The 12,024-nt window shown below is 36.6% G+C and overlaps 1 protein-coding gene across 5 annotated transcripts in view; it reads right to left on the bottom strand.

Annotated features, from left to right (window-relative positions):
• Nucleotides 1-999: 999 nt before the first annotated feature.
• Nucleotides 1,000-12,024, bottom strand: part of septin12 (septin 12) — a 64,725-nt gene continuing 53,700 nt past the window's right edge. For all 5 annotated transcript variants that reach the window (XM_053514407.1, XM_053514408.1, XM_053514410.1 and 2 more), the window contains 8 exons: nt 11,114-11,242; nt 6,230-6,311; nt 5,962-6,099; nt 5,353-5,470; nt 3,136-3,231; nt 2,878-2,974; nt 2,353-2,404; nt 1,000-1,983 (listed from right to left, as the gene is read on the bottom strand). In XM_053514407.1, the coding sequence (XP_053370382.1) occupies nt 1,824-1,983; nt 2,353-2,404; nt 2,878-2,974; nt 3,136-3,231; nt 5,353-5,470; nt 5,962-6,099; nt 6,230-6,311; nt 11,114-11,242 (872 nt within the window). In that variant the 3' untranslated portion in view covers nt 1,000-1,823. The remainder of the gene's footprint in view (nt 1,984-2,352; nt 2,405-2,877; nt 2,975-3,135; nt 3,232-5,352; nt 5,471-5,961; nt 6,100-6,229; nt 6,312-11,113; nt 11,243-12,024) is intronic.

Raw genomic sequence — 12,024 nt, forward strand, 5'->3', positions numbered from 1 at the left:
AAAGTAAGCTGCTTGTTTGCTAATTAGCTTTGCTGTTAAAATGTTATTAAAACATTAAAATTTGGCAGTAATATTAATAATAATAATAATAATAATAATAATAATGCCATATGATGAATTGTCATCCCATAAAGGGTGTACTAGGCCTACAACCCATCACAAAAGGCTCACAGTGAGCTGAAAACAACTAAACCAGTATTTTAGTGTGCCCCCCCCCCCCCTAGTGGTTCATAAGGGTACTGCGGTTGGGCTGTGAGACCTTTATAATAAACAAATAGATACAAGGTTAGTCATTTTTAAATTATGTAATTAGATTTAAAATTCCCATTAAAAACTTCTGATTAAGTATTTACATGTAAAATGTAACCAGAACTAATAAACCAAAGCCATGGGATTTAAACAATGTGAAATTTATCCTTTATCGTCTTGTTTGGTGAACGGAGTCGTGATTAAATGTTTGGGTGGAACAGAAGATTATAAACCAGGCCGCAGATTTTTTTAAAATAGTTGATGTTTTTAATGTAACACCTTAATTTATGGATTTGTGTTATTTCTACTATGAAACAACTTTAAAAAATGTTCTTAAAGGAAATAAATGTTATTTTAACCCGACTGAGTAATATAGAATAATATAAAAGATCACTTTGTAAGTAGAAGAACTTCTTACTCGCCACACCACCTGTAAATTTAAAAGCTAAATTTTTCAATTTAGGATAACAAAGTTAAATTTTTTTCCCAAACGGATAGTCATGGGCAACACATTTCAGGTGAGAACGCTTCTGGGAATGATTTATAAATAGCTTTGTTGATTAATAACACTTATTTATGTCCCTAAAATTATTAACGTTTATGTTTAATTCACTTTCTATTATAGTCTAAAAAAATTAAATATATTCTATGGTATTATAATTATCATTTTGTTGTACGATTATACAATCAATAAATCAATGTGACTAATTTAATTCCGGACGTGTTATGTAAAATAAAAACAATGTGCGGTCAACAGTGACAATCTTTTAATCGTAAATCAATGGCGTTTAACATGAATATTATTATATGTAACGAGGACATGACGGAGCTGTTAGTACATGTTGCGTTATTATTAAAACAAAATGATAGAAAAAAAACAACATGAGTATGTACAGTAGCTTTCATGTAATAAAAATAAAAAAGTCACAATAACAGACAGTGTGTATAAAAATGTGTACCTTTGATGAAAAAAAAAACGGTGAGCACATAATTACTGGTGTAATGTTTGTTTTTTTCTTTTAGCTGTATTTCAAATGATTTTTTTTTTCATTATTGAAGAACTGTTGAGACTGATAGAAAAAAAAACTGAAGATTAAAAATAAAAACATTTGGTGATATTGCTTTCTTTTCATTTAAAATAGCTCTGTTAGAAAATTACAACAACAACAACAACAACAAAGAAAAGGAAACTTTTCAAAAGCAAGCACGGTAACAAAAATAGTTTGTCTAATTTTACTTTTCTTTTAAAACACAAGAGAAATTAAAGGGACTGAAATCCTCAGCATGAGGAAAGAGGAATGTCCCTCTTCCTACACGCCTGTCACTTCTATTGTACTTCCTCATCATCATCATCATTATTATCATCAACATTTTCTAAGGCTTTTTATACCCCCCCCCCCAAAAAAAAACATCCCACCCACAATATAGACTCCTCTTAAAAAATAGACTCATATATGACGTTTAAATGCAGAAAAGTCTTTACGTCTTTACATCTAGAAGAAATCTTTTGTGATCATCTTGCCATCATCATCTACGCAGGATTGGGGTGTGTGTGTGTGTGTGTGTGTGTGTGTTTAAAGCTGGCTCTCTGCGTCGTTCTTCTCTGCTGTACCGTTCTCCAGAGTGTGAACGGAGAATCCGAGCCCGCTGGCGTTGCTCTCGTTCAGCCGCCGCACCCGGTATGTCTCGTAGTGGATGTAGTGAGTGACGTCCTTCAGGTCTTGAAGGTGGGACCTGCGCAGGATTAGCATTATTTAAAAAAAATTTAATCCCTTAATTATTTCTGCTTTTCAATGACATAATCAACTCATTTATTGTATACTCGTGCTACTACTCTTACATCAGGATATTAATCAGACTTCGTAACCGTAACCGTATCGCCATGACGACACCAATGAGAGATTTAAGACTTACTTAAATGCCTCGTTAGAGAAAACGAGCCTACCCAGGCCTTCTGACCAATCAGAATGATGACAGCGTGGTTTATTTATTTATTTATTTATTTATTTTAAAAAAGCATAACTGGATGTTAAAGTGGTGTAGTAGGAAACAAAATGAATGAATATTGAATAATATTACTAAGATCAAAAAAGTTAGACTTACCTAATCAGAAGGTCTCTCAAGTTGGCAAACTCACAATGCTCGACATTTTCGACTGCAAGAAAGAAAAAAAAACATGAAATGTAATGAACACCTAGGGTTTAGAGCAATAGAAATAATTCCTGTTGCTTTGCCTGTACTCAGCCACTAGATGGCAAGCTTGTATAAGATATAAATCCATACAATATCCTGGTACTACTTCAACCTACTACTACCACTGTTTCTACTACAGTACACTCACTCACTCATCCTGTATTCAGGGACCTGGAGCCCATCCCAGGAGGCTTAGGGCACTAGGCAGGGTACAGGGTACCAATCCATCCCAGAGCACACACACATACACACTCACACACTCATTCACACACACTACAGTCAATTTGTGAACGCCAGTTAGCCTAATCTGTATGTTTTTGGACTGTCGGAGAAAACCGGAGTACCCGGAAGAAACCCATTACTACAACACCTATTATTATTATTATTATTATTATTATTATTATATTTTTTGTAGGTGCAGGAGAAAAATCTCACCTTCAATGATTCCCCATTTGGTTTTCCGACCCAAGACCTTGTTGCCATTCACCTGGTGCTCTTTATCTGTTCCTACAACCGCAAATGGGATGTTTTCCTACAAAAACAACCAAAAACAATCATCTAAACGGAATCATGTTTCAATTATAATAAGTGTCTAGTTAATAAGTGTTGGTGTTTCTTAACGCTCAGTCATTTTCTCAGTCAATCACATGAAAGCCTTGTCGGATTTCATCGATATTAAAAAAATCCTCGTACCCTGATCTTGTCGTTGAGTATCCGATCCTCAGCGTCCTCGTCGTATTCCTTCTGCGGGTACACGCGAATACCGTGGCTCAGAAGATCCTGTCTTATCTGCAAACAGAGAAAGAGCTTCTGGTCAGATTAACAGAGATGATTTTACACACACACACACACACACACACACACACACACACACACACACACACACACACACACACACACAATCTCCTGGGGGTGAAATATGAACACTTCACTTGCTCAGCCTGTGGATGTTTTAGAGCGCAGTGCGAGCAGGGGATAACACCAGAACATGAACATGATTGAAGGGTTGAAGGTAAAATATGATAACACTGACACAAAATGGTGGCTTGTTAAAGCGACAACAGCGACTTTGGACTGAAAACAAGGCGGTTATAAACCTGAGTATCACGTATCATGATGTCACATGATGAAACACCAGAAAGTTTAGAAGTGTAACAGTCTGGATGCTTCACTTGATGAAAATCTCTAACAACGTCAGAAAACAAATGTTGGCACAGCAGGCCTCACTCGCGAAGCCTTTAATGAAAGTTGTGTGTAAATTCTTTTTGTAGCCAAATTAAACAAACAACAAAAAAAACTTACCTTAAATTTACAAAACATTTTGTCATACTTCATATGTAAGGAAAAAAACTAGAGCAGGTTCATGGCAGATTGGGCTTACACGCGCCACGCCCATACAACTCCATAAAAGGCAAAGAGAGCTGGAAACTACAAAACGAAACCTAAACGGCTGAGATGGTATGTAAGTTTGTTACTTAAGTACATATTTCACATTTCTGTACTTTACCCGTGTGCTATTATTACAGGATACTTTTTACTTTTACTCCACTACATCCTACAGCGAAGATCTGTACTTTTTACTTCACTACACTTCTGCATGGGGTGTACTACTTAATGCTGGAAAATCATCACCTGCTGACTATTATGTGTAACTGATTTAAAGGCTACTGTAAGCTAATACAATCTCAGTACTTTTTATATTTTAAGTAAATTTTAAGGTGACTAATTACGTATTTTTACAAAAGTGCCAAATTATAAGCATAAAGTGTGCTAAACCTTCCAGTAATGTAGCTAGATCACTGCAGCGCATGAGCTCCTTACTTTTACTTTACCGTTACTTTTGCCTTAATTGAACAACTAGTCTTGTTTGTCTTAATTTTTGCCGAAATTTGTTTTTAATTGCTTTCTTTTAACAAATCAACATAATAGCAACACAGCGACAATTATACGATGTTAAACCGATTGATCGAGGTTCACATTTTCACAAACTTAAGTAAAATTTCTGACTTACAGATAGTCAAAAACAACTTTTAATTAATTTTCTGAGTCAACGCTCAAGTAAACATTTTAAAAATAAATTAAACTGTATCCCATTTGTTAAATAAGTACAATTTTGCAATATAATTTTTTTTATTTCATTGCTTTCTAATGAGCAAATTTAGCTTAATTAGTTATTAATTACCTCGCAGGAAGTGTGGTCATGAAAAATGATTTTTGCGGTGTCGCTTAAAAAAAACAATGAAAAACCCAGATAAATACCTCAGCTGAATACTTAAACAAACATAAAAAATTATGCATAATCAGCAAACAAAACATAAAATGAGACACACCACTTATACACAAAATGAGAGACATTATTATCAAGATACCACGGTGGGAGATGTAATATTCAACAACACGGATAGCATCGTGTAACCTGAATTATCAGCTAGGTTTATGATTGTGTGTGTGTGTGTGTGTGTGTGTGTGTGTGTGTGTGTGGGAGGCTTTTGGAGAGGGATGTAGTACAGGAGTACAGGGAGGCTTCCTCCCACACTGCATCATCCTGCTGGATCCACTGAGCTGTGAACAATGGCACAGGTTTGACCAAGGAAAAATACACCGACACACACACACACACAGGCACACAAATGTGTCTTGGCGTTGTTATTAGTTTTGATACGAAAATGATTCCAAGGCATTTTATAACCCATGACTAAATCCCAAAGTGTATGGCTGTAAATACATCTATGAAGCAAGAACATAGATTACCGAACTATATGCTGAACAGTTTAGTTTCTCTTGCTGAGAGTACACACAAACTCTCATGGATCATGGATCTGGTTCACTGAGAAAACGTTCTATCTTGATGGTGTCCAAGCACTAGTGGAACACTATTACAAGTGGCTAAATGAATGAATAACAGCTCACCCTTTGCTTGAACTCTAGCCTCTCGTCCATGGTTAGCGTGTCGGCTTTGGCGATCACAGGTACGATGCTGACGATCTTCCCCAACCTCTTCATGAACTCCACATCGATTGGGCGCAACCTGCGGGAGAACTTTGGGTTAACGCTGCGGTAGCCAAACACAAGCTAGCTCATTCCAAGCTTATGTTATTGATTTCCTGGTTATTGATAGCTGGGTAATCCTAGCCACTGACTAGCACTGTGTTATAAACTAATTCATCCCTTCAAGTCCTCAGCTGGAGGTTTAAAATTTAATACAAGGCATCTCGTAAATTTCCTGAAGATATACAGACTCTCAGAAGACCAGCAGCTCAACGAGGCTTAGGAATATTTGCATGCAGATTCGGGTATTTATGACTTCTTGACCCGTGAATACTGTTCTGTTTGCTTAGCGCAACCTTACTCGCTACTATGAAAACGATTTACGGCTCTCGGGTTTCCTTCAGGTCAAAGGGTCAATCGGGGCACTAGGGCCCACTTCGGGTCTCCTCTATTCTGTCTAAAATCAGCGCTATTCCATTACAGTGATTTAATGTCCTTAGCTGTAAATATACCACAGGAAGTGACATGTACCGGTGGCCTGTGGCTGGCAGGAAGTAGACGCAGCAATGGACGCGAGTGTCTGGGATCCTTCGCTTCCTGTTGACGTGTAGCTCTTCCTTCAGGTATTTCTCGTACTGCTCATTGATGTACGTAATGATGGGCTCCCAGCTGAGGAGAAACAGCGTGCGAAAAATTAATATCTAGAACGGTTTCTATTAGGGTGGATTTTAATGTATTTTAGTATGATATTAAAAGCCATATACTGGGAAATATTCCGAAGTGATCAAGCTTCTCTCACCAGTTCTCGTTGTTGATCTGGTCTCCGAATCCGGGCGTGTCGATAACCGTGAGCCTCATTTTCACTCCCCGTTCTTCGATGACTGAAAAGCAGATGGAGCAGATGGAAATTTGAAAAAACTTGCAAGTCTAGCTACAGTAGATGGATCACATCATGTCAAACCCCTGCAGACAATTCTGAGCCCATAAACCACACAGACAAAGATGAATTGTAGGAGAAGCATACCGGGTCATAACACACACCTCAACATAAGGAATGTGGCGGGAAGCATGATGGCATATTCATATCTCTCCTCTCTCACATAGTGCTAAGCGCCATAAAACAATCTGCGTTTTTTTATGACACACACGCCCGATACAGGTAAATATTTACATCTTATGTCAGGATGTTTCGGCCTGGATTTCTGAACATTCCAGAAAAAAAAAAAAAAAACATAACCTTTCCCTCCTTCTTACTACACTGTTTACGATTTGCTGGACTGAGAATTCAGTGAAGCGAGGGGAAATCTCTGGGGGACGCATATCCTGAACCTTCTACAACCTGAAACGTGCAGTAAAGCACAAGCACATGTAGACAGGCCAAGCACGCACACACACACACACACATTTTATTAACAGGGGGATGTCTGGAGTCTAGATCTCAGTCGCAGGTTACGCTTTTTGGATGTGTATGGACCACCAACTGTATATACGTTACCCCAACCCCATTCAAATTAGTTCAGTAGTTTGTGATGCATGCACAGACAGACAGACAAAAATTTTTAAAACATCTTGATGTGTTCTACAGACATGCCAACTTTACAGTTTTATTATATGTATAGATAGATTAAATGTTTTAAATGAAAGAACAATTTAATACAATAAAAACGTAACTAGTAAAGCAACTAATCTAACTTTCCACTTTACTACATGCTTTTTATACAAGAGATTTAAGATAATATCGCTGCTGGATCCATGGATTGATATTTATTGATAGCTGACTAGCATCAGAAGATATTAACCAGCTAGCTAGCTGCCAGTAGCAGTAATTAGGTTATTTGTGGACAGTTTAAAAATAAATTTTAAATTCCACTAAGTTAATTTAGATTAACCAGCCCTTTTGGAAATACTGTCAGGCAACATATGCATGTGCTAGCCAAGTAGCTAACATTCACATTAACAATTGGGAACTTACTGAAGAGATTTGTTGTCAAGTTAATGTATAAACGTGCTAATTTGATAATATTAATACTGCATTAAGATGATAAACTGTAAGAAAGTAATTTTAAACAATCTTTTAGGAATCCTTAAATGATATCCTGTCAAATTAGCTTAGTTTAGCAAGCAGTGTATATTTTACATTGTATAAAACTTATATAACAGACTTCCTTTCAGGCTAGCTCATGCTAACTAGCCAGCTAGTTGTTTTTCAGTGAAGATTATGACAATTTGAAAAACAATAATAATAAAAAAAATATATTCTCTGTAAAATCCTGTCAGGTTAGCTCATGTCTGCTAGCCACGTAAAATGTCTAGTGAATATTATGCTAAAAAAAAAGAGAGAGAAGGAAAAATAATAAATCCTGTCAGTGTTTTATGTGTGCACACGCCACTTTCTGAGGTAATGTTCTTTGCTAACACCGCTAGTTATTTATTTTCTCATTGAAAAAAGCCCACTTAGTAAAATGTTTTTATTTTTTATTTATTCGTATTTTAAAAAGGCCTGTTCCATAATCATTTTCCATCTGCTACAGAAGTAAATGTGCCTCATATCAGTTCTGTCATGTCTTTGCTCATGTTATTTTAAAACCCACATGGAATCTTGTCGAAACTAACATTACTCACCAGTGTGTTACTGAGTCACCTGTCAGCGAAGTTAGTGTCATATAAAGATAGATTACAACGTAGGACTGCTAATTATTGTATAAACACACATACACATACCCCCCACCCCCACATACACACACACACAGACACACACAAGGCTTCCATTTAAAGGGCAAGCTAAGGAGGCTATGCTATCTACCTTTCATGCCACTTTTAAATTGTGCGTGACGGCGCCTTGAGAAGTGAAATTCGTGAAGGTACAGGCTTCTCCTTTCTGTACAATTTGCAGCACGTAAATGGTCTTTTTTTTCACACTTTATACCTAAACCTTTAATGGTGTTTTTTTTCTTGCTCTTTGTCATTCTTATCCTAGGGGGCGCCAGAGTAGATGATTTCATCTGCAGGATCTGGGGCAGGTTTTATGCTGGATGCCCTTCCTTTCACAACCTTCACATTACTCACCACGGCTTGGGATGCAGTGCAGTGGCTTAGTTTTCCGAGGTGTTGGAGTAAGAGCCCTGCCAAAGGACCCAACAGTGGTGAACCAGTGGTGGTGAAGTTTGAAGCCCAGGCCCTCCAATCACCAATCCAGAGCATCAACCATCTTAATCACCACTATGCCGAAACTTTTAATTATACTTTTAAATGTATTTACGACAAAAGTTGAATATTAGTATTGGTATTGGATGACCATCGTTTTGGTTAAAAAAAAACAAAAAAACAGTAGGAATAAATGAAAGAGGAAGAAAAACAAAATGAATAACTTCAAATGATGCAATTTCTACAGGTCGATATCTTAAATCACATAGAGCTCGATTTGCAAAGATGGCCGCCAAGTGGACGATCTTTACCTGAAGCTACTACTTATGTTTCTGATTAGCATCAAAATGTAAAAAAGCTAACATAATAGCCTCCTCTCAGGCTAGATCTAACACCTATGCTGTATGTGGAAATATATACCTATATAAATATATACACCTAGCCAGCTAATCAGAGTTCATTATATTTTATTGTTCTCAAAATAGCAAGCTGTATGGTCATTGTTATGGATTTAATCAATTAGTGTGTGCATGTTAGCAGAGTTGCAAGTTAACTAAGTACACATTTCACATACCCGTTCTTTTTTGATTATTATTATTTCTTTTTTTTTTATGACCTAAAGGTTAAAGTGAGCTAATACAAGCTCAGTCCTATTAATACTTTTACTCAAACAATTGTAAATGGAGGACTTCTACTTTTACTTGAGTAATATTTTACCTGGAATAGCTCTACTTTTACTCAAGTACAGGACTTTTGTACTTTGTGCACCACTCCAAAAGATCAATTTAATAGTAAAATATCACAGTTTAAATTTTAGTATGTATCAAATTATGTCAGTGTTTTTATTCGATCAAATTGTTCAATTTGTTCAAATTGTTCAATAATATTTTATGACAATACTGTTTACACAACTCAAGTTCCAAGTGCAATATCTGATTATAATATACATGTGCAATACTTCTTTTCATTTACACTACAGTTCTAGTGCAATATGTAACTTAATTGTGTGCCATAGTTAATTCTATTCTATTTTGCTTCTATTTATTGTTTTTTTTTTCTTTCTTTAATTTTTTTTCTGTCTAATATATTTTTTTCCTAATCTATTTTTCCTTTCTTCCCTGTAAATTAATCAGAGCAACTGTATAACCAAGACAAAGGAATTTCCCTCTGAGATTAATAATCTGAGATTAATATCTAAATATCTAAATATATAAAGTTCTTTGAATCTTAAAATTGTGCAGACCTACAGTTAATTACTTATATAATTCAGCAATTGTTTTTTTTTTTTTTAAAGTAAAAGGTTTTGAAATTTCAGCACCAAGGAATGTGTGAATATTGTATCGGATGGTCCCTGGTGATTCCCGTCATCTACAAACTTTCATAATGTGATCAGGTGTTTACTGCTGTTTGCGCAGTCATGTTGACATGATGTCGTTTCCTGAACTTGACGTGAATCAAGATCACAGTTTTCTGAGCAGGAATTCAAGTTGAGGCAGCTTTTTTCCTTTTTCCATGGTCAGAGGTCAGAAATGTCGTCATCGAGTCAACGATTTTATGCAACTGCTGCGAGAGAATGTAAGAGGAGACACAGCCTCATGCTCAAGCAGACACCAGTTGTTATCTTAGATAAATGATGTCCTCTGTTGGAGCGAGAGTCATCCTCTGACCCGCGGGATGAAAAATTGCCTATGCGGCACTCTCTCTTTCTCTACCAGCCTCCTTGACAGGTTTTTCTTAATGACAGCCAGGGCCACATCTCTCTATGATGGATCATTCTTAATCTGTCCCCCATCACAGGCATCTTAATTCGTCTTCTTCTTTCTCTCTCTCTCTCTCTAACATACGCACAGACACACACATACACAATATCCCAGGTGTCTGGTTCGGGTCCAAGTCAAACACCACAAACCTTTACATTCACTTCTCTTGGCTTGATTTGATTTCTCTGAATCTTTCATTTTTTAATCATGTCAGGTCATATCATCATATCATGAGGACATTGACCTGAGAGTAATAAGATGAAATAATATGACTGGTCTTAGGTGTTCTGAAATAATTCATTTCCGCTGCTCTCATATGACCTTCCTGTGCATGGACACACACCATGCTAGCAGGAGGGTCAAACCAAGGGCACTATATATGCCTATATGTATTTACATATATGTGTGTGTTACATTTTATGCTTTACAGTTTTTTTATTGCTGATGTTGACCTGGTTATTAAAAAAAATACAAATAAAATCCCACAATCCCTTACAATATAAATACTGCAGCTTATAAACTCATCATCTACGCAACATCATATTGTTCCATCATTCTTACAAACCATTAACAGTTTGCACAGACAATCTTGTGTGTGTGTTGCCGTGAAATAAAACCATTTATTATATTTATATAAAGTCAAGGTTCACAGGAAAGATAACGCGTCTCACGTTTGCTCGCATGGTGATGATTGATTCAAGGGAAAAGTCTGAGATCAAAACAGTATTAGTGATTGTGTGTGTTTGTGTAAGAGAGAGCGAAGGAGAGAGGAGACTCACTGTGGCTGATTGATTGCAGGTGGACGGTCTTGGCGATCTTCTCCTCGTAATTGGGAGTGCACGACTTACGGCTGACCTTGGATTTAAACAGCGTGTTCACCAGTGTCGATTTTCCCAGGCCGCTTTGACCTGAACAAAAGATGACACAAAGCAACTTAATGAATCACTTTCACGTCTCACTGCGTCGCTCAGAGATGTAAGTTTGATGTGTCGGTTTAAATAGTTGAATGTTAAACGTAATTAATAGGTTTGCTTTAAGATATGAAACACTCTGTCAGTGTGATACATACAGTGATACACATCATAACGCAATTCAAATGCTCTGTTTTTATTTGTGACAGTATCGTCTTATGCCGTAACATTACACCCAGTTTTCTCCTGGGACGAAATTTCTGTCCCATCTCTGCCTCTGTATAAAGAGAATTTTGTTGTGTGTGTGTGTCATAAGACATTCATAGTTGAGTGGCATCTTTTGGTTTTTGCTTTCTTTTACACACCAATCGAATACGGATGGACAAAACCAACTCCAAACACTATAGAAACTAACACTATAGAAACCAATGCCTAAATTATTATGCAGTTTTAACCAGAAATGCAGGAATTTAACATTTAACAACAATATTCTGAATAATAGAACATTATGAAGTTCAGAATGAAAGCAAAGAGAAACTATCTGACGCATTAGACGAGTAGTACGAGGCTAGCAAAAATTTGTTATTAGTCATTTAGCTGGCTTCTAACATGAACATGTCTATCCTTAATGTATGTGCAATGTACAAAACATATTCATTGGGTTTCACACAAACAAGGCCCCGGCTCCAATCCTAGCATGCACATAAATGCAGGTTCAGGTTTCAAACTTATATACAGTGTGTTGACGATATGATCTGTTCTTTTTTTCTTTCATTTCA

The sequence above is a fragment of the Clarias gariepinus genome, chromosome 16, assembly GCF_024256425.1.
Source record: "Clarias gariepinus isolate MV-2021 ecotype Netherlands chromosome 16, CGAR_prim_01v2, whole genome shotgun sequence".
Lineage (NCBI taxonomy): Eukaryota > Metazoa > Chordata > Actinopteri > Siluriformes > Clariidae > Clarias > Clarias gariepinus.